General features: G+C 36.9%; 1 protein-coding gene across 3 annotated transcripts in view; it reads right to left on the bottom strand.

Moving 5' to 3' along the window:
* The window catches only part of CEP162 (centrosomal protein 162), a 101,152-nt gene that overhangs the window by 29,359 nt on the left and 45,315 nt on the right, over positions 1–26,478 (bottom strand). For 2 of the 3 annotated variants that reach the window (XM_045075868.1, XM_004773586.3), the window contains exons 12-21: positions 22,856–23,138; positions 21,684–21,942; positions 16,822–16,955; positions 16,332–16,559; positions 15,662–15,802; positions 13,559–13,671; positions 11,769–11,874; positions 4,364–4,490; positions 3,025–3,188; positions 2,162–2,266 (exon numbers count right to left, since the gene is read on the bottom strand). In XM_045075868.1, coding sequence (XP_044931803.1) covers positions 2,162–2,266; positions 3,025–3,188; positions 4,364–4,490; positions 11,769–11,874; positions 13,559–13,671; positions 15,662–15,802; positions 16,332–16,559; positions 16,822–16,955; positions 21,684–21,942; positions 22,856–23,138 — 1,660 coding nt within the window. The remainder of the gene's footprint in view (positions 1–2,161; positions 2,267–3,024; positions 3,189–4,363; positions 4,491–11,768; positions 11,875–13,558; positions 13,672–15,661; positions 15,803–16,331; positions 16,560–16,821; positions 16,956–21,683; positions 21,943–22,855; positions 23,139–26,478) is intronic. The other variant, XM_004773588.3, reaches the window with a different exon arrangement.

Here is a 26,478-nt window from a genome sequence, read left to right as displayed (position 1 = left end):
AAATGTTTATTTTTTTGGAAATTTAGATTTTATTTATATTTTCTTTAATTTTTCTTTTCTTTTCTTTTTTTGATATGGTATGTCTTTCTTTTCTTTTTTTAAATTTCTTTTCAGCGTAACAGTATTCATTGTTTTTTGCACCACACCCAGTGCTCCATGCAATCCATGCCCTCCCTAATACCCATCACCCGGTTCCCCCAACCTCCCACCCCCCACCCCTTCAAGACCCTCATGTTGTTTCTCAGAGCCCATAGTTTAATTTTGCTTTTTAATATTATTCTCTGGTAACTAATACCAGTGTGGCTCTCATACAAAGTAAACGCTTTTTTAAAATTCTCACTAAATTAAGCTATGGAATATCCCACTAAATAAAAGCATGAGTAAAAAACTACACATAATCTGAAATGTTCATTATTGCACGCATCTAACTAATCAGCCCCATTTTTAGTTATGTACTATTTATAAAAGGAGATTATTAATTATTATTAATTATGCTGTAATTGATCTATTTCAGGATATGGCTCCAAAATGATTCTGAATATACTGTGATATACCTTGACTTTAAATATATGTTAAGGTTTAAAATCATTAGGATAGAAATGTTCATGGGAACAGAATAAAATCTGAAATGTATATGCAGCAAACTATACAAAATACTATAAATGAGCAATATTTTAGAAAGATAAAGTTTAAAATGATAAACCAATGAACTTTTAATGAAACCATTAATAAAAGAGAAAGGTAACTTGTATAAAGTGCTATATTCCTAGTTAATATGGATCATTTCAATTCTTAATTTTGCTCTTAAGCATGTTTCAGTTTTTCACTCTCACACATTTAGTTCTACATTATTTCTCTTAAATTCATCAGGTAGAGAAGAAGTTTCTTTGGTCTTCTCTCTCACAATTCTGGATGGCTTCATCTACATTAGCTAATTTAAATCTTGAGCACTGAAAAATAGCCAAGCAATCCTAGATTACAGTTATTTCAGAATATTTGTAGCTCTATTCCTTTCTTGCCTACTGAGCCCAACTACCAAATCATACCTTTTTTTTTTTTAAGATTTTATTTATTTATTTGACAGAGATCACAAGTAGGCAGAGAGGCAGGCAGAGAGAAAGAGGAGGAAGCAGGCTCCCTGTTGAGCAGAGAGCCCGATGTGGGGCTCGATCCCAGGACCCCAGGATTATGACCTGAGCCGAAGGCAGAGGCTTTAACCCACTGAGCCACCCAGGCACCCCAAAATCATACCTTTTAATATAAGAACAGGTCCTGTAAAAGTAACAAAGTTAATTTTTTGCTTAGTTTTCCTTCTCTCATAAAACTGGGAAAATACTCAGCCTGGTGATGACCTCACAGTTTTGTGTTTGTGATGGAATAATAGCCGTACATTTAAGGATCATGACTTGACTACAGATTCAGGCTCCCTTATGAACAGGGTTGGAAATTCTTATTTTGTTTTGATAGTGCGTTATGAAGTATAATGTAAAACATTACGGAGTTTTAAAAACAGAAGGAGAAAGTTAATATTCCACCCCACAAAACAACTACTTCAATGAAAAAACAACTTTATCCTAATAAGTATCATTGTATGATTTTTTGAAAAGGTCTCCCAGCTACAGACACCATGAAATGAGTATTTCGAAGCCTGACAGTAAGCAAGAACTCAAAATTAAGGCCAGCTTTTTGGAAGGCAAATATTGTTTCCAGGGTGTTTCGCAACACTTCCCAAGCTTTTCTGACATGTTTCCAACTCAAGGATCTCCTTTCCTATAATCCTTTCTCATCAAACTTTCATCAGGAGAAGGAATCCTAACTCCATACCCAGAGTTTTAAAATGCTGCTTGTTTCCAGATGTCTAATAGAGCTAGAATGCACAGTAATATTTCATCCGCAGGTTACCTGCAATGAGGCACAACAGCCTACACATTCTTTAGGCAGAGAGCCACAGACTACATAAAATGATTTTGTTTACTACTTTTATTTCTGTCACTTTAAATATTGCATATCAAGAATTTAAAGGGCAGTTCTATATTAAAATAAATGAATAAAACCAACAATTTTCAGGTCAATTATATTTTGTAGGAACTACTGAAACAAGAGAAAACAAAAATGCACTGTATATAAAATGCCTTAATGAAAATTTACCCTGAACACATACTTGTCGCTCTAGATCCTGAATTTTTTTTGCATCAGCTGCTTTCTCTTTTAAACGTATCTTCTGTGAAATAGATGGATTTCCAGACTCAGCTTTCAGTTTCTCAACCTATCAATAAGTAAAGAAAATGTTTAGGAGCATATTTAAAACACACCAGAGAAACCCCAGGAGAGATGCATAATGTATTCATTCACTTATTTATTAATTCCCAGATAGGGCGCTGTGCTGGAGATTTGGAGGGCAAACAAGATAAGCCTGTTTTTACAGTGCTTGTACTCTGGTGGAGGAGACATATGATAACCTAATAAAGTATATCAATGAGTAAATAAAATAACCCCAGAGAGTGACAAGTGCTAGGAAGAAAATAAAACAGAGTGACAGAATGGGAAGAAAGGTCTGAAGGGGCAGGACTGGTAGCTCCATTAGATGAGCAGATCAGAAAAGGTCTTTCTGGGGAGCAGAAACTGGAGCTGGGACTTGAATGAGAAGTGAGACACGGAAGAAACTAGGCCAAAGTAATCTAGACCAAGGCAACCCATGGAACAAGCATGGCATGTTCAAGAATCAGAGGAAGGTTTGGTGTGGCTGCAGGAGAATGACTCGTGGAGTATGATACACAGAGATAAGGCTCAAGCAGCAGGCAGGGTTCAGACAATATGCAGACATGACAGGTTATGGTAGGGAGCTTAGATTTATTCTCAGTCTAATCTATAACAGCCTACACATCTAAGAGCAAACCCAAACCCAAACCAGCTATTTGCATCAGCAGTGTTTATGGTACTGACTCAATTATACTTACAAGGCTAAGAAGAACTAATGCTGAATAGGGTTCATCACAGAAATACTTTCTAAAATGATCTTACTACCTCAAGTTTGAGTTTCTCAATTTCTTCATTTGCTTCTTTAAGCCGAACTGCATCTTTATCCAGAAGCTCCTGATTTTCAGCATACCACTGTAATCTTTTTTGTAGACGACTGATTTCTTGCTTATGTGTTTCTTCTAAGATTTTTATTTCATATAATTTTTCACCTATAAGATAAAGGAACTCCTGGACTTGATTGTAATTTTCCAAAATATGGAAATAAACTAAATTACATGAAAACCAATGCCTATCTAATGAAAGCATTATGAAAAAACAAGAACAAAAATTATCTTTGCAATGTAATATCCAGTTTAATCTATTAGTAAAGAAAGATAAAGATTGTTTTTATAGTCCAAATCCTCGAATTCATAGTAAGATTGGCTGTGTATAAATTATCATTTTCCCATTTTCATTATAAAAGCAAAGTTGTTTCTGTGAGACAATAAATATTAGATCCAAGAGATAATAAACATGAAGAAGTCCTATAATTATATTAAAAAACTGCAATGAGAAACATTAAAGAGTGCTTAGCATGATTTCATTTAATACAGCAAACATATGATGGGCACTATTATAATTCTATTTTACAGATTAGTAAAGCAAATGCAGGTAAGAGGATTTTACTGTACATATCTTACGCCGAAGATCATAATATCACAAGAGAACGACCCTCACTCACAAGGGCTCCTCTGATCCACTTTCTAGCCCTGGGTTCTGTCTTCCTAAACTCTACTCCATAGGTGCACACAAGAGCATGCTTAAGAAACACATCCCAGCAACCTCCCTCCACCCCTTCACTTCTGCCTCTTTCAATCTGTCAGACCCAGCTCAAATGCCACTCTTCCCTAAAACCCCTATGTAGTACCACAGTACCACATTTCATGTTTATTTGTAATTTTTTTAAATATTAAACTTTTCTGCATTATCTTTGTCTTCCTGGTGGGGAATGTCACAATTATCTTGTTTTCTATAAACACAGTGCAGTGTTATTTTTCATCTGGCAAATACTTGAGAGCCTAGGTTTCAGACTCAGGGATAAAAAGGCAGACTGTGTCCTCAGGAAGGTCACAGTCTAGCTAGGGTGACAAATATGAACATGAATAAACATAAGATGCCACAAATTCAAAATAATCCTTGATTCTTTTTCCTGATCCTGCAATTATTCCTGCTAAAGCCAATCAAATATGCATGCCTATTAATAACTAGTTTTTTAAAAAATTTTCTAAAATTACAATATACTTTAAGGAATATGATTGTGATTCCGTAAGTAATAACAGCAACTATTACTTAAATTCAAGAACACTTACGAGTATAAAGGTAAACTTTCAGCTCAGCATTTTACCTGTTGCATAAGCAATCTGATCTTTGGCTTGGTCTCTCTCTTTCTTCATTCTTTCCAAGTCTACTTCAAGAGCTTGTTTGTCTTGCTTCAGTCTTTTGATGTCTTCCAATAAACTGTTTTTTTCTTTCTTGATGGTCACAGAAATAAAAAAGCAAAGTATTTCTGGCCCCCCAAAATTGTGGTATAGGCTCTCTTTTACCCCGTCCATCCTTAATTCTACATATGTATTTTTATAAATACATGTTTTTTTTTTTATAAATACATAATTATTTTTCCTAAATTTAGTTCTGGTGTCATCACTTTCTTCCACCCCACCAAATTACAGTAACTCCCCATAGCCTACTAGATCAATTCCAATCATCTAACTCAATACAGCCTAAAGACCTTTCAATGAACTGTTCTCACTTCTGGATTACTGCAATAACGTCCTAACCGGTGTGCCTCTTCCACTTTCAGCAGCTAGTCTATTCTCACACTAGCCAAAGAAATTTTAATTAAAAAAATACTTTAGTCTAACTGACATACAATAAATATCCTGTTAGTTTCAGGTGCACATCATAGTGACTTGATACTCATATATATTATGAAATGATCCCCATTGTAAATCTAGTTATGATCTGTCATCACACAAAGTTATTACGTTATTGACTAGATTCCCTATGCTGTCTATCACGACCCTATGTCTTATTTTATAACTGGTAATTTCTCCAACCCCCATCTCCTCTGGCATCCCCTGCTTCTGGTAACCAACAGTGTTGCTGCATCTACCAATCTGTTTTGTTTGCTCATTTATTTCACATATAAGTGAAATCATATGGTATTTGTTCTCCTCTGACTTATCACTTAGCATGATATCTTCTAGATCCATCAATGTTGTCACAAATAGCAAGATCTCATCCTTTTTTATGGCTGAGTAATATTTGGTGTTCATCTATCAGTGGATGTTTATGTTGCTTCCATATCTTGACCAGTATAGATGATGCTGCAAGGAACACAGGCTACACAAATCTCTTCGGACTGGTGTTCCCGTTTTCTTTGGATTAATACCCAGAAGTGGAATTGCTGGATCACAGTAGTTCTATTTTTGATACTTTTATATTCTATTATATTCTATTTTTGATATTTTTATATTCTTTGGATTAATACCCAGAAGTGGAATTGCTGGATCACAGTAGTTCTATTTTTGATATTTTTATATTCTATTATATTCTATTTTTGATATTTTATATTCCCACCAACAGTGTATGAGGGTTCCCTTTTCTCCACAACCTCACCAACACTTGTTATTTTTTGTCTTTTTGACCATATATGTGACAGATATGAGGTGATCTCATTGTGACTTTGACTTGTATTTCCCTGATGATTAGAGATATTGAGCATACTTTCATGTGTCTGTTGGCCATGTGTCTGTCTTCTTTGGGAAAATGTCTACTCATGTCCTCTGGCTATTTTTTAATCATGTTATTTGTGTTTTTGACATTAAGATATATAAATTCTTTACATATTCTAGATATTAATTCCTTAACAGATAAATCATTTACAAATATCTTCTCCAACTCTACAGACTGCCTTTTACCTTAATGGCTTCCTTCACTTGTGCAAAAGCTTTTCAGTTTAATATTATCCCATTTGTTCATTTAAGATTTTGTTGCCTTTGCCTGAGGAGACTGGTCTGGGGATGGGGGGGAATGCTAAGAGCGATGTGCAAGAGCTTACTGCCTGTGGTTTCCTCTGGGAGTTTTATGGTTTCAGGTATCATATTCAAATCTTTAATCCATTTTGGATTTTTTTTTTTTTTTTGAGAGAGAGAGCATGTGCTCATGTATGTGAGCGGGGGAAGGGCAGAGGGAGACAGAGAATCCCAAGCAGGCTCCATGCCCAGTGCGAAGCCTGACTTGAGGCTTGATCTCACGACTCTGAGATCATGACCTGATCCAAGATCAAGGAATAGATGTTTAATTGACTGAGCCACCCAGGTGCCCCTTGAATTTATTTTCATATATGGTATAAGATAGTATCCCAGCTTCCCTCTTTGTTATGTATCTGTTCAATTTTCCTAACATTATGTATTGAACAGACTTTTTCCCCATTGTATATTCTTGCCTTTGTCACAGATCAATTGACCATGTGTGTCAATTGTGGGTTTTTTTTTTTTTTTCCCACAAGCTCTCTATTTAAAGAATTGTTTTAAAGAGGTGGTGAGTTTTGTTCCTCTGTCTGAAATTCTCTGGTGGCTCCCATCCCTCTCAGCGTAAATCCAAAGTCCTCACCATGAGCTTCAGTGCCCTGTAGCCCAGCCCTGCTCCTGCCTCTGACCATATCTACCCTAAATCCTCCTCTTCCAACTTCATTCCAGCAAGAGAGACTTCTAGCTGCTCTTTGAACAGAACTAGCACATTCCCACCGCAAGGTGTTGGCATACTGTTCCTCTGCCTTCAATGCTCTGCCCCCAGATAGCCACACGGCTCACTTTTTTACTTCATCAAAATTTCTGCTCCAATGAAACCCCAGGAAGATCTTTCCTGATCCTCTTTATAAAATAACCACCCTCATCCTGACTTTCAGGTATGATGCTTTATTTTCTTGTCAGAACACTCATCACCACCTGACATATGTTTACTGGAAAACAGATTTTATTAATCTTTGTATGAAAATTGCGTAAAATACTTAGCACATTGAAAGCTGAATGAATGCTCAATATGCCCTACTTCATTGCCCCCAGTTCCTCCACTCAACAAAATCATGCTTATCCTTCAAAGCCTAGTTCAAAGGAAGCTATTCCTATCAGCTCCTTCTCTGTGTTCTCCAAAACTTTCACTGCACCTCTAGCACAGTGGTCATTACTTTCTGCGTCATAGGACATTGATTTGTGTACATGCTTCTTCTCTTTAACAGGCTGAGAACTCTATGGGGACCAAGACTGATTTATTACTAATACCTGTATACTTCATGGCACTAAGCACACAGCTGGTACTCAATAAATGTTCACTGAACCAAACTCTTAATTGCTGAAGAAACTCTTGGACTCATAGCAGGACACGCAGCATAGTTAAGTTTCAAAACAAAATTCTTACACAATAAAATTCTTCCAAATTCTGTTATTACTCTACCTTCTAATCCCAAATCCAGTCTTATGGAGAAAGTAAATTCACTCATAAAAGCACTTGTTATAACCGTGGTTTCTAGCCGAATCACAGATTGGACAGCATCATTTAACTGTTTGGTCTCCTGTGACTTTCTGTAGATGTCTTTTTAGGAGAGCAGTGAGTTTCACGTTTTTTTTTTTTTTTTTTAAGGTTTTATTTATTTGACAGACAGAGATCACAAGTAGGCAGAGAGGCAGGCAGATAGAGAGTGAGAGAAGGAAGTAGGCTCCCTGCTGAGCAGAGAGCCCGATGTGGGACCAGATCCCAGGACCCTGAGATCATGACCTGAGCCGAAAGCAGCGGCTTAACCCACTGAGCCACCCAGGCGCCCGAGTTTCACGTTTTTGAATGCTCAGTCTCTTTCTACAACTACTTTCTGTTTATTTAATTCAATCAATTTAGAAGTGCTCTCTAGTAGAGTCTTCTTCACGGAATTACAGAGTTTTAGGATTCAAAAGAACTTTTAAACATCTTGAGTTCAGTCATGCAATTGACACTTAAATAAATGTTCACTCTATGCTTGCATCTTTCCAGGGAAGTATGACTTCCTACCTGAAGAAGGCCAGTAACGTTCTGGGTCAATCCTGTGGGCACAGGACTCCGGGCTGGCAAGTACTTGTACTCCCTTGTAAGTTACCATGCACTTTTGGAGAGGGCCTCTGCTCGCCTCGCTGGTATTTATTTCTGCAAATACTTACTTACCTACTTCTGCCTCAGAGATCTCTATTTCTAGAAAGTAACAGGGCCCTTCCTGGTGTAGGGGCTTATGCTTTTCTCCCGGCTGAAAGGCTTAATCTTTGCATAGTTGGCTGCTGCTTCCCTTCAGCTCTCGACTTCTGACATAACTTTCTCAGAGGGTCTCCTAGACCACACTGTAGACTGCTTACTGCCTTGCCCTCTGCCCCAGCCACCCTTATTTGCTATTTTTATATTCTTCGAAGCACCTCTTTCTATTTGTAATTATTTCCTTTATTTACTTATTCTCTTCCCTACTAGAATACATGATCCTAACCAGCAGGGTCTGTGTGTGTCTTGTATACTTATTGTATTTCAATAGCAGGATGAGTGCCAGGAATGTGGCAAGTACTTCATAAAGGCTGATGGAATGAAACTTGTGGTTAACATCATTCCTCTTCCCACCTTGGGATACTAAAAAGAGTGAGCTGATGACCTGTGCTTTTGCTGTGCTTCTATCTATGCTTTATAGAGAACCAACTTGTATTTTAATACTATACTAATAAGTATTAATTTTTAAGGTACAAATTAGATTGTACACACATATAATCAGTATAAGCATTATTATACTATAGACTTCTCTCAGGATAAATTTTTGCTCTAAAATCAACCCAGAACATCGAAGTAAACGAAAATAAAAAGTATATTTACATTATATCTTACAGTATTTGCAGAAATAAATACCTGAAGAATTTTTACTATTATCTTGACCTTTTTTTTTTTTTTTTTTAATTTCTTTTTAGGTTTTTCCTGCCTTTGGTAGTGTCACCATTGGGGTCTGAGATGTAGATTTTTATCCTGAGCCTGGTCACTGGATTTCTTGAATTTGAGAAGTCATCTCTTTTACCATTTCTGGGAAATTCTCAGCCACTACCTTTTAAAAATATTTAAATATATCTTAGCATTTCATATATCTGATATTTTCCATTTTTAGTCTATTTATATTATAGTCTATCCAGTAATCCTATTGAGGTTCTGATGCTGCTGTTTATTAAGTCATCCAGTACCTGCTCATGGTGGATGATTTCTCTGGGTTTTATAATTTTGTGTTGTGAGCATATATTGTCAGTGGGTTTTTATCTGTAGGAATACTGTGTGAGCTGGGTTAAGGGTGTATACTTACTTCTAACTAAGAGCTGTTTTTCATTTGTTTCTTCTAGATACACTAGAGGTTATCATTGACTCAAGACCACAGGGCATTATCTTTTTCAAGTTTGGGGATGACCAACCCTCGCAGGTAGTGTAAACTCAAATACTAAAACACACATGAAAGCAGAAGGGATGACATTTGTATTGAACAATCAGGGAAGCGCTAGCAGAGGAGACCTTCTCTCCCTCCCATCTAGTGATCAAATTAAAACAAAAAATCTTCTTGACAAATCAGCCCCATGCGAAGGTGGGTAAATGTTTTCCTAGTCTGCTGCCATACTGAAGGATACGGCCTGTTGAACTCCCACGTGTCCTGTCTCCACTTTGCTATTAAAGCTCCAGCCTGCCCGTGGCTACTGAACTGCTGGCCTGGGAGCAGATGTTTACTGTTAGGTTTTTATTCTTTTTTTTTTTTTTAAAGATTTTATTTATTTATTTGAGAGAGAGACAGTGAGAGAGAGCATGAGCAAGGAGAAGTCAGAGAGGGAAGCAGACTCCCCGTGGAGCTGGGAGCCCGATGCGGGACCCGATCCCAGGACTCCGGGATCATGACCTGAGCCAAAGGCAGTCGTCCAATCAACTGAGCCACCCAGGCGTCCCTACTGTTAGGTTTTTATCCCTCCCATATTTCTGGCCTCTGGAGAGTTCCCTTACTTTCTTGAAAGCTTTTATATTACGTATTTACAAGATGTTTATTCTATTTTATCCAGCATTTTCTGATGTTTTTAGTGGAAGTTTTAGTTTCCTATCTGTCAGAAAAATATTTCAAAACAGCACTTTTAAAAGGTCACTAATAACAATTTGAATAGAGCTCATGTTTGGGTTGAAACCACCGTCTTCTTTTTTAATTTTTTTCTTTTTAAAGATTTTATTTATTTATTTGACAGTGAGAGACACAGTGAGAGAGGGAACGCAAGCAGGGGGAACGGGAGAGGGAGAAGCAGGCTTCCCGCCGAGCACGGAGCCAGATGACGGGCCTGATCCCAGGAACCTGGGAACATGACCTGAGCCAAAGGCAGGTGCCCAAAAACTGAGCCACTGTGGTTTTCCAAGCCTTCATAAAACACAGCGATATTAATTTCTCTTTTCACTTGCTATTTCTGAGGTCTACTGGCAAGGGAGTTAGGGGGAGTCCAACCATACATTCGTTCTTCTAACTTATATGCCTAACTACCTACCTAATCATGCTATACATGCATACGTGCACCTGAAGAGAGTTGCCAGAAGCTGCATTTTATATACCACAAAAGCCTACTAAACATGTTATTAAACTGGGGTATGTTTAGACTTCCATGTAACAAAACTTTATATAATTTCTTGTTAAAAAGTGGTATGTAATTGGTATTTTTCTAATTCATGCAGTCATTCAAATAGGTTAGAAGGGCTTTTTAGTCTCGTGCCAAGGTTCTTCATGAGAAGAAGTGGGGAGAATTAACTACGCTTCCACAGGGGACAAGTCTGGAAATGCAGCAGTGCTTTGATTCTTATAATCACTGGTGAGTGCTATGAACATGTGTTTCCTGGGGACAGCGAAGACAAAAACTGCAATACATGGAACAGTTCTGCTTCAAATAGAATTAACCTGCCCAAAATTCCAAAACTTTTCCCACTGGTAAATACCACTTTAGAAAATTCTAAGCCATATCCTTTATAATACGATTCAATAAAAATAAAGAAAAAAGTTATGGAGCAGCTACTGTATCTCCTATCAGTGTTAGGTACACGGGATAAAATATTTGTAGACACAGTCTGCCTTCCAGAAGTGCAGAGTAAAAAGCCAACTAACGTTTTAAGGTGAACAATCACCTTCAAAGTATTTTCCTATTTTAGCTTATATTTCCAATAAGGAATTTCTTTATATAAGGTATATGCCCTAAGTAAGGTTATGCCTCCAATATGGCTCCATGTGATGATCACTAGATGAGAGGCTGGATTATAAAGAGGATGCCACTGAAAACCAGTATTATGTCATTGTCTCTACTAAGGTCATGTATATATTAAATGGTAATTTTATTTCTTTATTTAAAAAAAATTTTTTTTAAGATTTTACTTATTTAAGAGGGGGAGAGAGAGAGCACGCATGTGTGCATGAGTTGGGGAGGGGCATAAAGAGAGAAAGAAGCAGACTTTCCATGGAGCAGGGAGCCCAATATAGGGCTCGATCCCAGGACCCCGGGATGAAGACCCAAGACAAAGGCAGACACCTAATGGACTGAGCCACTTAGGCACCCCTAAATGCTAATTTTAGATATACCTTCATTTTTTAATGGTATGAAATTTGTAACAGATTTTATCTATTCATAAATTACAAAAAAGGATTTTTTTTTCACATGTAGAAATTTCAATAAATTATTTACTATCGTTATGCAACTTACCTGTGTCGCCCGTAGTTCTGCTAACAGATCTGTAAAATTCTGGGTTTTGGTGGGTTCTGAATCTTCAGCTACTTGAGACAGGAACCGACTTCTGTGCATCTGTTCTCTGATTTATTTTGAAATTAGAAAGATTTTTTTTTAAACAAAGTACTTGTTTCAATGCAAAATATATAATTCTTAAAATTAAAAAAATCTAATGGACATTGCAACTATTTGAGCCACTGAAGAGAAAAAGGTTATTTACTTTAAAGATTAAAATACTAAAAGAATTACACTCTAAGGGAGATGTTTTTTCAATTTAAAGGAATCGAAACCTAACATCTTCCTTTATTTATAATATAAAGATACTTTTTAATTCTTGGAGGAAAAAATTCCCAATGTCCCAGAAAGATGTGCTGCATTCTTCCTGTGGTATTACCTCATCCCTGCCTCATCATTCTAGATTCCTTTAGAAGAAACACAAATCACAAATGACAAACAAAACCAAATACAGTCTATTATTTGAAGTCAGAAACAATTTTTCTGGTTTTCCAGAAATATTATATAAGGAGTTTAGGAATACATTTAAAATAATCTAATCCTAACGTAAAGAAACCATCTATTTCATCATGAAAGTGCCTTTAAAGGTGCAGTTTGGAATCCAGGAATAGATCTTTTCTTTTAAACCAACATAATCTGTGATATTTCATACTTTGTGGCTTGAAAAGAAATCAGATATAAATGCTTTCATGCATCAGTACTGTGCAGATTATCACAACTGACTTGGGGTCATAGAGTCAAGGCCAAAGAAGCTTCTTCTAATAGCAGTCCTATCTAAGTGATTAGGTGTCTATGTGAAGGGACAGAAAACTGGTGAGCCATTTCCTAAAAGAAGATAGTACCCCAACTTGCCCATGTTTATGAGTTCAGCTTTTTCACTTAAAAAAATATGTTAAAGCTGGATGTAGTCACATCTAAACAATCTTACAGCCTGAACTCTGGTTCCTGAGTAGGTCCTGGTGCTCCCTGAGCCTGCCATGCTGAGTGCCCATTGATAACAACTCACAAGGTCTTCTCCGGAGAAATGCTCTCAGCCAAATAACAGCCTCTGCCCCCCTGGCCTAGAGGACATCCCTCACCCACCCCTTTCCCACGGCATACCTCAGCCAGTGACTGACTAGGTTGAGAGTATAAAAAGTTGCTCCCCTTGCCCCAAACGGGACCAACTCTGTGATGCAATCTGTTTTCCTCAGCTTTCTCGTTAAGAACAGAATAAATACAGCCAGTCTCTGGCTAAGACTTAGCTTCCTTCCCCTTATCCATTCTTGCTTCTCTTGTTCCCCTTCTCCTGAGAGTTATCCTCAGAATAACAAGAAATATTATTTAGAATAAGAAGAAATCACCTCCATAAGGATCCCTACCTCAGGCTCTACTTCTATGGAACCTGACCTACAACATTAAGTGAGAGTTGTAGGATACATGTATTTTTAGTATTATTAACCACATAGTTTCTTAGGAAGTGCTTAAGCATCTCAGGCTTAATGACTCGTCAAGAGGAATACTGTGTATTCAATTTCCTAAAACTGATGTCAAACTCAAATATGAGTATGCTGAAAATACTAAAATATGTACTACTAGTCATCTAGTATTAAAAGAAAAATACACTGAATATTAAACCTATAAAGTTACAAACTATAAAGAAGTGTAAAACTTTTTTCAGTTCTAAGTAAAAATGTATTTTTAATGTAACAATAAAATGATTAGAAATAGTCTAAATATATTTTGATTTTACAAATTCAGAAAGGACTTACTTTAAGGAAGCTAACTCACTGAATAAATTCTGGTTTTCCTTGAACATTCGCTCCTCATTTTTCTTGTTTTGTTCTTGGAGATCTTTCACTTGATTATACAATCTTTCATTTTCCTTTTTGTAAACAGAAAATTGCATTTTAGTTAAAAGTCATTAGTACTTATATAGCATAAGTATATATGCTCAGAACAGATACATCCTTTACATATTTTTAAAGTCTTTTAAATTTATTCAGTTTTGAGCAAGCAAAACCTTTTTAAAACTCTTTATATCATCTCAGAAGAAAACCTGTTATCTGAAAACAATTCTTTCCAAATGCTTACTTGAAAAAAAAAAAAAGTTGCAAAAATTCCCAAAGCCATAGATCCTAATATCAGTACAAAGTGTTGTCTCTCACAGGAGCAAGGAGGCGAGTGGCTGCAGAAATAACCACTGCACAACTGTGTGGACCAGGGGCAGAAGGGTCCACTGTGACTGTCTGCATCCTCTTTTTTCTGATTCTAACCCAGCTCCCTGCAATAAGGTGAACAGGACACAGGTAGCCACAATGGCTTGTTCCGTGCTTGTTTCTGGAACTTTCTATGAGCCGGGAGTTAGAGAACAGGTATTTCTGAAAGTGTAAGGACAGGCAGAGCACAGACTAGAGCCAGTTCTACACCAGCCTTGGACTAAAGAGTGACTCAAACCAATCTGTGATTAGGTGCTGTGGCTTATTAACTTTTTTATAAAATTAAGAATCTGATGAAAACCAAGGACCTTTGAAATTTAATAAAAACTATGGACTGTCTTACCACATCTGACCTACTGCTTGGTAAGATGGTCCGTGCTTAAATACCTGCAACGTAAGTTACACAGATATGCAAGTTTTGTGTTATATTTGTGGGAGAAGGTAGCTGGCACCCTTATGGGTCTGTGAAATACTCCTTAAAAATGTGTGCTCTCGGGGTGCCTGGGTGGCACAGTTGGTTAAGCAACCAACTCTTGGTTTTGGCTCAGGTAGTGATCTTGGGGATCATGGGATCAAGCCCCAGGCTGGGCTACACACTCAGGGAGGAATCTGCTTGGGATTCTCTCCCTCTTTCCTTCTGCTGCCCTCCCCACCCCCACCCCATGCTCTTGCTCTAACAAATAAGTAAGTCTTTAAAAAACAAAAAAATAAAAATAAAAATGGGTATTCTCTACAGCAAGATCACAATGGCAGGCAAAGGATCTGGGGCAGTGTGCCCAACAAAATCAGTATTTCATCTATAGGAAATCACTGATATTGCAAATCACTGATAAGACAATGCTTTCTCCGGTTAGCCTCAGATGATAATGCTTATTATTGACAGGCTTGATGCTTAAAAGTATGAGTAATGAGTTAGAAAGAGGTGAGGGGAAGTCAGGGAAAAAAGGGGAGGAAACTAAGATGAAGTTTTGTGCTGGGGATTACTAAACCCGTCCTGGCTGACAGGCTGGTCAGCATCACCAAGAATCCGTCACACATGGCAAATATCTGCCTTCTGTAGGACCCACAGATTTTTCTCATTTCATTCAAATTTTTTCACTGTCAGAACATTGGCAATTAATTTCAGATTTGTATTTCTGAATAAAATACCCAAACTAGTCAATATAATCTACTGAAAACAATTGCAGAAAACTAAAGAAAAATAGGGCAGTGTCTAAGGAATATGGCTATTAAAAATAGTAATAAGGGACATTTACTAATTGGTTACTGTGTGCCAGTAACTAAGAGGTTGGTTTGCACTTTCTTATATTTTATTTTTTTGCGCTACCTTATTTTAATTTCAATATCATACTGTTATTACCATCCCTACTCACAGATAAGGAAACTGGCTTAGAGAGGTGAAGTGATTTGCCCAAGGCTGCAAAGCAGTGGAGTGAGGACTAACACTGCATTCTCTGAATCCAGAACCCATTCTCTTAACTTAATTATATACCCACAGATAATGTTCAGACTAGTCAAATTATTACTTACTCATATTTGCCAGAATTCCTGTTACTGCTACATGAGCACAGAAATATCTTAATATACCTTATTTTTTTTTTTAATAATCAAAGGATCTCAAGAACAAATTCACAAAGTGATGAAAAATCACCATACCTGTTGATATCCTTGAAGAAGTGTCTCTTGTTCCTGTATTTCTTTTTGAATTTCCTTCAATTTTTCTTCAGTGACAGGATCAGTTGTTTCTCCAAAATGTAACCATCTTTGCTTTTTGTTTGTTTCTTCAAAGCTACTTAACTTTGAGAAAATACAGACATTTTATTTAGGAAAGGAGAGGATAAAGTGAGAAAGGAGGAAGAAAAATGGAAAACTCGATGTGCACAGATCTAAAACTGTCCTATAACTACAATGTTATTAACACCAACTAGCTAAACATTACAGTGTGATGTTTTGTGCTAATGGTTCTGGTGATAAGAGTAACTGAGAAATGCTACATGGTGCCATTCTCTGAATCTAGGCCTTCTATAGCAGTTCTTTCTGAAACTGTCTTCTTTGAAGGTCATAGTGAACTAAGGGATTTGTTTTCAAAAAAGACTGCTAACAGAAGAAAATTATCAAAATGAGTCAATTTAAATTTTGATTTTTTCCCCAGTGGCTTTGATTTAGGCTCTGTTGTGAGGAGGCAGTCTTGGGATCCATGTTCATATTTTATATAGCAAATACATCAAGTCAAATAGCTCCAGGAACAAAGGATGACAATGCATTTGCAGTGAGTACAAGTTCTTTTTAATCAATAAAAGGAGAAATATGACAATGTATCTAGTACCTTGGCTTGAAGAATGTAATTGTCTTGGTTCAGTTTGAAGAGTTCCCTTTCCTGCTGTCTCTTTAGTTCTTCCATCTTATTTTCCAGCTCTCTCTCTTTTTCTGAGAATGTAACTTTAATTTGCTCAATTAGGGCTTGTGCACCCCTCCATTTTTCCTCTGCTTCCTGAACTCTTTTAAACATAATAAACTCGGTCTCCTTGTTCTCACCACGGTATCCTGAAGAATCCTTTAAAGGAGAAGTATTACTTCATTATAGTATATTTACATAGTATATTTACTAGATTTGAACACAGGTGGTTAGGGAAAAAAAAACCCACAATGAATAAAAATGACATAGTTAACGATGTCCTACCATATAAGGAAATCAGTAAATGTTTCAGTAAGATTAGATAGAACATCATGCTTGATGCAAAAATTTCACTATTATTTAGTTTTAATATAATAAAACAAAAAAATTAACGAATGTGATTTTGAAATTCAATACCTACATTCTGAAACTGAAGACAGTAATCCGTTTCTGTAGAATCTTCAGCCTTCTTGGGAGTAGCCAGGCAACTTTCAGTTTTGGAAGCTGCTTTACCCAAAGCTGCAGGCTTGATGACTTTTGTTCCAGAAAAGATTTCTAATTATTTTAAACAATGGACAGAAGCACCACAAATGCAAACAAAGTTGAATGTGTATTCAGCAATTATGTAACAGTAAGTACTAATACAATGAGAACACTAGGATAGAAGAGGATCTGGAAATTGGCTGAGGTCTAACACCGTTAACACAGCTGCTTCGCTGTGCTCAGAACTGCTGCCATAATCAACATTTCACTCAATTTGACAGAGAAAGCTAACTGACCCAAGATTCATGTCAAATGATAAATGGAGCAACAAAACAAAAAACAAAAAAACAAAAAAAGTAAGGGGAATGTGGACAGGGATAATTTCAGGTTCAGTAATTTTAAATAAACTCTTCTTTAAAACAGTCACAGATGGGACGCCTGCATGGCTCAGTCGGTTAAGCGCTGCCTTCAGCTCAGGTCAGGATGCCAGAGTTGTGGAATGGAGTCCCACATTGGGTTTGGGTTCCTTGCTCAGCGGGGAGCCTACTTCTCCCTCTCCCTTTGCCCCTTTGCTCATGTGCACGCACTCTCTCTCTCTCTCCGTCAAATAAATAAAACCTTAAAAAAAAAGGTCATAGCAATAATAAGAATATCTAAGTGATGAATCAAAGAGAAGCTGATTAACTGTATGAGGCACTTTAGTTCAGATTAAGTGTGATTTCAGAGTACACTTTTCACAAATAATGTGTTTCAAGATATGGTATCAGTGGAATAATATAAATTGCATGGAAACTTTCTAACAGCTAGTCTAAATTTGACTTAAAAAATAAAATTATAGGGCGCCTGGGTGGCTCAGTGGGTTAAGCATCTGCCTTTGGCTTAGATCATGATCTCAGGGTCCTGGGATCTAGGCCCACATCGGGCTCCAGCCCCACATCAGGTTCCCTGCTCAGTGGGGGGTCTGCTGCTCCCTCTGCCCCTCTCCCCAACTTGTGCTCTAGTGTTCACTCTCTCTCAAATAAAATCTTAAAAAAAAAAGAAACTTATTAGTCCAAAAATAAGAACGTAATAGCCAAAGAAAATTAATTTAAAATAAAAAGAAAAATAACCACACAGCAGATACTGCTAGTTGCCAATCTCATCCTCTTCTCTATTAATAGAAACCTCCCTATTAATCTGCTCTGGGCGGCAATGTACCAGTTGAAAATACTCATCTCCCTGGACTCTAGGAAACTGGGGGTGGCCATAAGAACAAAATTCAGGCTAATAAGATGAAAGCAAAAGTTTTGTAGGCTTCCAGAAAAGTCACAACTTTCCCGAAGAAGTTGAGAATTAACTGGCATGGACCTTTTACCTTTCCTCCTGACTGGGCCTGGAGGCTGAAATAGCCACCTTGTTATAATGAAGATAAAAGTGACAGATAAAGGATTTTGTAGCAGGACAGAAGGGATCTGGTTCCTTGCACAGTGGCACCAGCTCTCAACCGCCTATTCCTGTCTTCTTTCATTTTTTTCATTCATTCATTCATTCATTCATTCATTCATTCATTTCCCTTCTTGTTGCATGAAAAAGAGAAACTCTTAAGTAAGCCCCAGCAGCTGGCTTCTTTTTCATCTTAGTCAGTGTTGATTCCAAGTGCATCCTCTAGACTTTCTATACACTAATCTCTATCTCACAAAGTCTGCTTGTCCGAGAACACAACCTGTGAAAAGTAACAGCCATCCCTAAGGAATTAAAATTCTGAATAAAACTAAAACTGTGCTGGGGGAATTTTACAATAAAAAGGGAGAAAAAATCATATTTAATATTCTAATGAAAAAAAGGAACTCAGTATAGCCAAGGTTTATACTGTACTTTAACATAAATTTTACTGTTTTATTTTCATTTTGGTAGTCACAAATACTGTAAAGTTTTGAAACAGGAAAAAATACTCATAATAATATTGTTGCTTTCCTCTCTCAACCTCCAAATCATGCCCCTTGTTTCTTTTCCACCCTCTGTGACATTATTTCTGTCTTCATTCTTGGTAATTTCAATACACTCACAGGGATCCCTTCAACCCTTGGCTCTTAGGTTCTTATACTTAACCTCTCTACTTCAGCTACTTATTTCTATTGGTACAGGCCTTTTCTTTACTAGAAACACAGTCACTCCTCATCTCAGTCTTAGGCATTTACTCTCTATCAATCCTATCTCCTATCCTATCTCCCACTTCATGCCCTTTGGTATTTGGAGTCCATCAATCCTTTAACCCAATGGCACCTCATAGATGGTTGATCCTACCCGTTTCATACTGTATTACACCCCTTGATGTCCTTCCTTCCTTATTCAACTTGAAGTCCACATACACCATTAGCTCCCTTCTCAGTTCATTGCACTCATTTGACAAAAACAACTCTTCTTGGCAAATTCAATTATACAAGTATCCAACCCCTGCAATCATGTAGCAAAATGTGGACATTCACAAACACACACACACACACACACACACACACACACACACAATTACATTGCCTGGTATCAATTTAAATCCATAATAACTAACTTCAAGAAGACTCTGCTGTGGGCAGTCTAGTCCTCCGGGATGGCTATTTCATACCTTCTCTTCTCTCCTCTAACACTTCTACTCCATCCTCAATGCCAGCTAATGATGTTATGTTTTATTTCTCAGAGAAGATGGAAGCAATCAGAAGAAATCATCCATATTCTTTCACCATTTCTACCCACCCATCAGTATCTGCACCAATGTCTTCCTCTCTCCCATCTGCTTGCCCAGATGAATTGTCCATGCCTCTGTCTAGAGCCAACCCTTTCAATGAACGCTGGATTCCATTGTAATTCCACATTGCTCTAGCAATTCTTCCCCTCTCACCATCATGAATCTACTGAAATCTTTCCAAAATGCGTTAACATACTATTAGGCATACTATTATTTCTACCATTAAAAAAAAGTAAACAAAAAGCTTTTCTTGACTCTACTTCTTATGCTGGCTACTATCCCCATTTTTTTTTTTTTTTTTTTTGCCTTTTACACTCTTTCCTCCTGGCCCATATTCAATTTTAACTCTCCCATTCCCTCCTATTCTATTTCAGTCCACCTTTTACAGCCCTATAACCATGGGAACTCTCCAGTTTACTGACGACCTCCTCCATGCTAAACTCAAAGGTCAGTTTACAGTTTCCACTTTCCTTTCTCTCTCAGCAGCAACTGATAGATAAATTTTCCCTTCTTCACTTGGCTTTCAGGATCCCACATATTCAGGTTTCTTCCAATCTCACTCTCTTCTCTTTGCAGGTCACTCCTCTTCCCCCTGACTTCCTAAGGTTAGCATGCCCAGGAGTCAGGCCTCAGTTTGCTTTCCTTCTATAGCAATACTCACTCTCTTGAAAACTTCTGTCAGTCCCATGACTTAAAAACCATATATATAGTGTTTTTTTTTTTTTAAAGATTTTATTTATTTCCAGAGAGTGGGAGGGAGAGAGTGAGCACACAAGTAGGGGGCGTGGCATGCAGAGGGAGAAGCAGGCTCCCCGCTGAGCAAGGAGCCTGATGTGGAACTCGATCCCAGGACTCTGGGATCATGATCTGAGCCAAAGGCAGATACTTAACCAACTGAGACACCCAGGTGTCCCCCATCTATAATAGTTTTAACAATAACTCCTAAATCAGATCTGCAGTCCACACCTCCCTCTTGAACTCCAGACTTGACTATCTAATTGGTTCCTTGTCATCTCCACTTGCATGTAGAACAGTCATTTCAAAAATAAGAGAAAATAAGGCAATACAAAATGCTTTGTAGGAGGAATTAGAGGTTCACAGTTTAAGAACAAGAGGAAAGGATGCCTGCATTCATCCTACTGAATCATATTCCTGTCTCTACAGAACAGAGATTATTCCTCTCTCTACCTCCTGCCGCTATTCTCCTCTACTCTGACATAAATCAGCCTTGGCTTTCCTTTCCATCTACGATGCACAGGTTGCTGCAGCAAACACACATACAAAGGCAGGACAGAGCCTTTAATGCCTAAAGAGTTTAAAATAGAGTCAAAGTGGTCCTGGATTTAATACTCTTAGGGAAAAGCAAGGAAAGACACCTGAAGCTAGAAATGCATTTTCCAGCGAGGACAGATCTCTTCACGCAACTATCACCATATAACAATGATGAACTGGTCACCTATTAAATTTAATCACAAAGGGAAGGACAAAATGCTTCTGGCACCACTGCTCTCCCTTCCTTACTGGAATTTAAAGGCAGCAGAAATGTCAGTCTGATCTGAACATTTCTACTGCTTCTAATAGCTGCATGGGCTTCTAAGTTGAAAAGTACCCTTTCCTACTGTCAATAAAAAATGACTGCATTAGGAAATAACGAACAGAGGCACTGTGATATATTAAAAATATGCATTATGTGCTACATAAAACATCCTGCCTGTATCAGTTTATACTGAACTAATATCCAAATAATCTCTATAATCAACCTTCACTTGTATTCATTTGTATTCGTTTTTGAATTTGTAGTTCTCTGGAAAACACCAGATACTCCAACATCAACCAGATGAGGAAGAGTTTGATTCTCTATTCACTTCCCATACTTTATAAGTGTCATTCAGGAAAGCTCAGAGCCAATGACCAAAATCCTGTAAACAAAATCTTTCAGAATGGGATATCCTATCTAAACATGAATTCTTTCCTATGAACAGAAAAGTTCACAGAAGGAGAGAAATAAGGAAAGTAGAGAAGTAAAGTTAAATAACACATCATACGCACAGAACTCTACTATGAAAAGAGCATATAATTACCTTTTTTCCTAGCTTGATTTGAAGTGGGAATAGATCTCGAGTTTTTGCTTTTCATAATGTCCTTTGAAGTTTTTTTTTCAAGAGTAGAAAAAGTCTTGAATGGTGAACTGGGTTGGCCATAGCCTGAGCTCCTAACTGATGAATATAATCCACTCTGGGGTTTCCTCTTAAGTAATGGAGGTGCACTTTTGGCCTTCTTGTATGGCACCTGTTTACCAGTTATAGCCCCTTCTTCTCCAGAAGTGAGTTGTCTAAAATTCTGCATACAAAAAGTAGCAACTTTTTAGGACTTAAATAAACTTCAACTATAGCTGTAAATGAAGATTTAACAGATGACAGAAGTGATTACTAAATAATAGTTTAGTTACATAGTGATTACTAAATAATAGTTTGTAGAAGGCAAACCACTACACATTAAAATTCTCAAAGCCTAACTCATCAGAATTTTAGTATTTTGAAGCACATCTTCAAAGTCAGGAGTAAAACAAAACAAAATAATAGAACAAAATAAGCTTGCTAGAATGCAAGAAATTTAATTACTAAAATACAGCAGAGAACAGGAAAGCATATATTTTGAAATAACATAAAATTTTATCTTTTTTTCTCCAGAATTCTCAAGATAAAAATTTACCAATACCCTGTCGTATTCCACAAAAACCTGGAGATGTTTTATGGTAAACACGAACCTAAAACCATAAAATAAAACTAGAATATAGATCAAAGAAACAATAAATCAGAATAGATCAAGAACAGAAGAAAAAGAAATGGTGAAGTATAACTTTCTCAACAGCTGTTAATAGCATTTATATAAAATGTCAACTTGCCTACTTTTGCAGAATATACAGTACTGGAAAGATTAATTAAAAAGCACTAGAATGATGAATAGACTTTATTTTCTTGTGCCACTCAAATTCTGGACTATGCTTATTAAAAACAAATGAAGAAAGTAAAGAATGGCTTCCAAAGGAAAGCTAATGCTATAGTGGTATTTTAAAATTTAGGGACTATGGGATGTTGTAATAAATCCTGCTCACAAATATCCAGGATCTATACGGAGGTTAGTATGTAATCAGTCCCGTTAACTTAACAAGTACCAAGTACCTACTTATCAACAGTATTTATATAACTTCATTTATCAATATTTCGAATCAACTTGGATTATGAACACTTACTTTATTTATTTTGTCTTCCTGAAGCAATAGCGAAGGACCAACAGATAGTTTTTTCCTCAAAATATCAAGATACATTTTATCTATATGTTCTTCTGTAGTATTTACTCCTGGATGGCCATTTTCTATACTTTTATTTGTTGTCTTTTGTAAAACCACATTCTCTTCATTTCTGTCAAAAAATTGGTTTGCATTTCGTGGCTCTTGAGAGATAATATTTGGGTTCATCTTAAGGGGTAAAGGGCTAACAAATCCAGTTTCTTTTCTATCAGCCAGTTTCTTATAGCTATAAAACAAAACAGAATGAACCCTAGGTGACTCCTCAAATATCAGTTATATATACATATACCATACATATCACAGGTATTTACACACACAATATGTAAGAAATATATTTTAATATGTATATTATTTATATATAATATTAAATACATTTAATATTTAATATAACTATTCAAATTAGGTCATTCATGTTAAATACATTATTTGTAATTCTGGTTAGTAGAGTATACTCATATAGTGTCCTGTATCTCTTTAAATTTCAGGTAATATAATTTAATGCAGTATAAAATAAGAGATTACAATGGATGACTCTGAGACATACTTCAAAGGAATAACAAACCAAGCAAGACTGAGATTGCTTTTGTGTAAGAAGAAGTAAAAAATGAGTTTTTTTTTTTTTAAGATTTTGTTTATTTATTTGATAGACAGAAATCACAAGTAGGCAGAGGCAGGCAGAGGGGGAGGGGAAAGCAGGCTCCCTGCTGAGCACCAAGCCTGATGTGGGCTCAATTTCAGGACCCTGAGATCATGACCTGAGCTGAAGGCAGAGGCTTAACCTACTGAGCCACCTAGGTGCCCCAAAAAATGAATTTCTAATGAACTTCATGTATTTAATCTTTTATCCACAATATCAAGTCAGCAGGAAAAACATTTTACATACTTTGAGAAGAAACTAAAGAAATAATAATATATGGCAATGAGAAATATATTATAAAGCATATATTTCATCACAGTATAGGAAAAATTTTAAAGTAAGACAGGAAAATCACTAGTATCTTGAAATAAAATCATTTCTGTGGTTTAAAACACAATGTAATATTTCAGACTATTCAATTTTTAAAATAGAGAAAATATCCCTTAAGGAAATGTTCTAAATGTGGTTAGGTATCAGTAAAGCATAGGGGCTCCAAAAAAATGGCTATATTTCCTTACTTTCTTCCTTCCTTCCTTTTTAAAGATTCTATTTATTTATCTGACAGACAGCTGGAGAGCACAAGTAAACAGAGCAGCAGGCAAGAGAGAAGCAGGCTTCCTGACAAGCAGGGAGCCCGAAGCGGGACTCAATCCCAGGACCCTGGGATCATGACCTGAGCCGAAGGCAGATGCTTAACCAAATGAGCCAGCCAGGTGCTCTGGATATTGTGATTTTCAAACTGAGTAATCATGGTCCATTACATCATTTAATTTTATAATTAAAAAAATTTCATTTATAAAATCAAGTTTAAGAGGTCACTATTTTCTTGTAAGATAGATTGGCTTCTTGGTAATTATTAGACCTTTCTAAAGTACTTAGAATCATCAGAAAATATAATAATTCTTTCCTTCTTCAGGTAGCAGAATCTGGCTAGAAGTTCATCAAAGCTGTCTCCTGCTCTTCCTGCATACTAACTAAACTACATTTCCTGGCCTCCCTGAATCTAGCTGGGCCCAGTTACTAGTTCTTGCCTTTAGAATGCTGAATGCTGTGGTGACAAGAACCTAAGATCTGTGTCACTGGCTTAGTAGCTGGGTTTTGGATGACAAGGAAAATGATACTGGAAGCTGAAGAAGAGGCAACCTATGTTTTACAATGACAAAACATTTACCGAATGGTCACCTACAACGGTTTATAAGGCAGATCACATGGCTACTGAGTCTGAGGTATTAAGAAAAATGGCAGGAGAGTTTCTAAGTGCTAGCTACTATTGGCTACTTTTGACAAGATAGTAAAAGAAAGATATAAACTCGAGATAAAAAAGGGTCAGTTTGTAAGAAAAAAAATCAAAGAGAACAGAGAGTCTAGAAACTCAGTGCCTCTGCGGTTCACTCTCTGTGAACCTAACAGTAGGATTCAGCACTGAAAAATGCTATGAAAAACCAGGATTTCCAGAGACTTCTCAGTTGAAAAGAGTGACTCAGTCCTTTGACAAAGATCATATTAAAGGAATCCTCTTCACACTTAAGATTATTGTTCCCCAAAATATATAGATAGCTGCAAATGAATTGAGAGGGGGAGGAAAAAAGGAGGACAAAAAAGCAAAGACTTTAAGCAGATCTAAAACCTCTGTCTACCAAACTGACTTTAAATGCAGTTACTGGCACATGGGACTGACTGGAAACTAACAGATCAGAAGCCTACTAAACTTTCTTAAAGAACTGTAATGACAAAGAAACTACAACTATGTTTAAAAAACAAACAAACAAACAGTAAAAGCCAGAGACTTGTTTGGGAGCCTTAAAATCATCTGCAGGTAGGAAGTGGACTAAGAAAGGAATACATCCTCTATCATGCGCATAGGGTGCCCACAAAGCCTATTTCAGTTGTGGCCAAGAGTTTAAAGTGGGTTTCAAGGCACATTTTTCCCTTCTGAACAGGAGTATTTGTTGCAGCTTCACTATTATATATTGGGTGGGAGTGACGAAGTAGAGAACTTACGTTTTTAATTCACTGACTAGTAGACAGCGAGAAGCCACATTCAAACCTGGTGAAGACTGTACTTCACCTGAAAATCCTGGCCTTTGAGATGGACTCAGTTCTGAATGGGCCTTTGGGCTGTTTGCTTTAGGGAGGGGATAGTCGGTACTTGTGTGAAGAAGAGTAAAATGGATATTTAGCTATTGGTAGATTCTGGTAGATTCTAGATGCCTATCAGACTCATTTATTTTTCTTTCTAAGCATACAACCAAATCCCATTTCCCAGCCTCTTGGACCCTACAAGCTAGATGTGTTGGTTCTTAACAACAGAATGTGAATAGAAGTGATATAATGCTTCTGTGTTGAGGGAGTTAAAAGGAATTTGCTATCAACTGCTTTCCTTTCTTTATCAACTGGTTGGATAAGACCAGGGCAACCTTAAAATCATGTGTTGATGAGAAAGCAGCCCAGGTCCCAAATGACTATGTGGAGAAGAATCCTATCCCAACCCCATGGACACACACGGGATTATGATGTGAACAAAAAGTACATTTTTGATGATGTTTAGCTACTAAAATTTTAATAATCCTAGTAGTTAGGATTATATACTCAACAGTTTACTGAAGAGTTTTCAGGTATGTACACTGAAGTTTATACTATTGACATTTCTGTAATGATTGTTATGCCTTTAATGTAAGTATACTTGCTTGTTTAGACTTGAAACCTAAATGAAAAAATCTCTATTTAGAATTCACATTAGTAAAATGATTCCACCTATGCCAACAAAGACATAAGATGTGTAAGCAATCTCTTCATTAACACAAACACAGCCCCCAAATAGCAGTAAGTGAGGATAATCAGCTCTTTAAAACATACTAACTGGGCTCCTGGGTGGCTCAGTGGGTTAAAGCCTCTGCCTTTGGCTCAGATCATGATCCCAGGGTCCTGG

The sequence above is a fragment of the Mustela putorius genome, unplaced genomic scaffold (assembly GCF_011764305.1).
Source record: "Mustela putorius furo isolate JIRA1106 unplaced genomic scaffold, ASM1176430v1.1 tig00000166_pilon_pilon_pilon, whole genome shotgun sequence".
Classification (NCBI taxonomy): domain Eukaryota; kingdom Metazoa; phylum Chordata; class Mammalia; order Carnivora; family Mustelidae; genus Mustela; species Mustela putorius.
The sequence above is the reverse complement of the archived record's forward strand: the minus strand, read 5'-3'. Positions and strand labels throughout refer to the sequence as shown.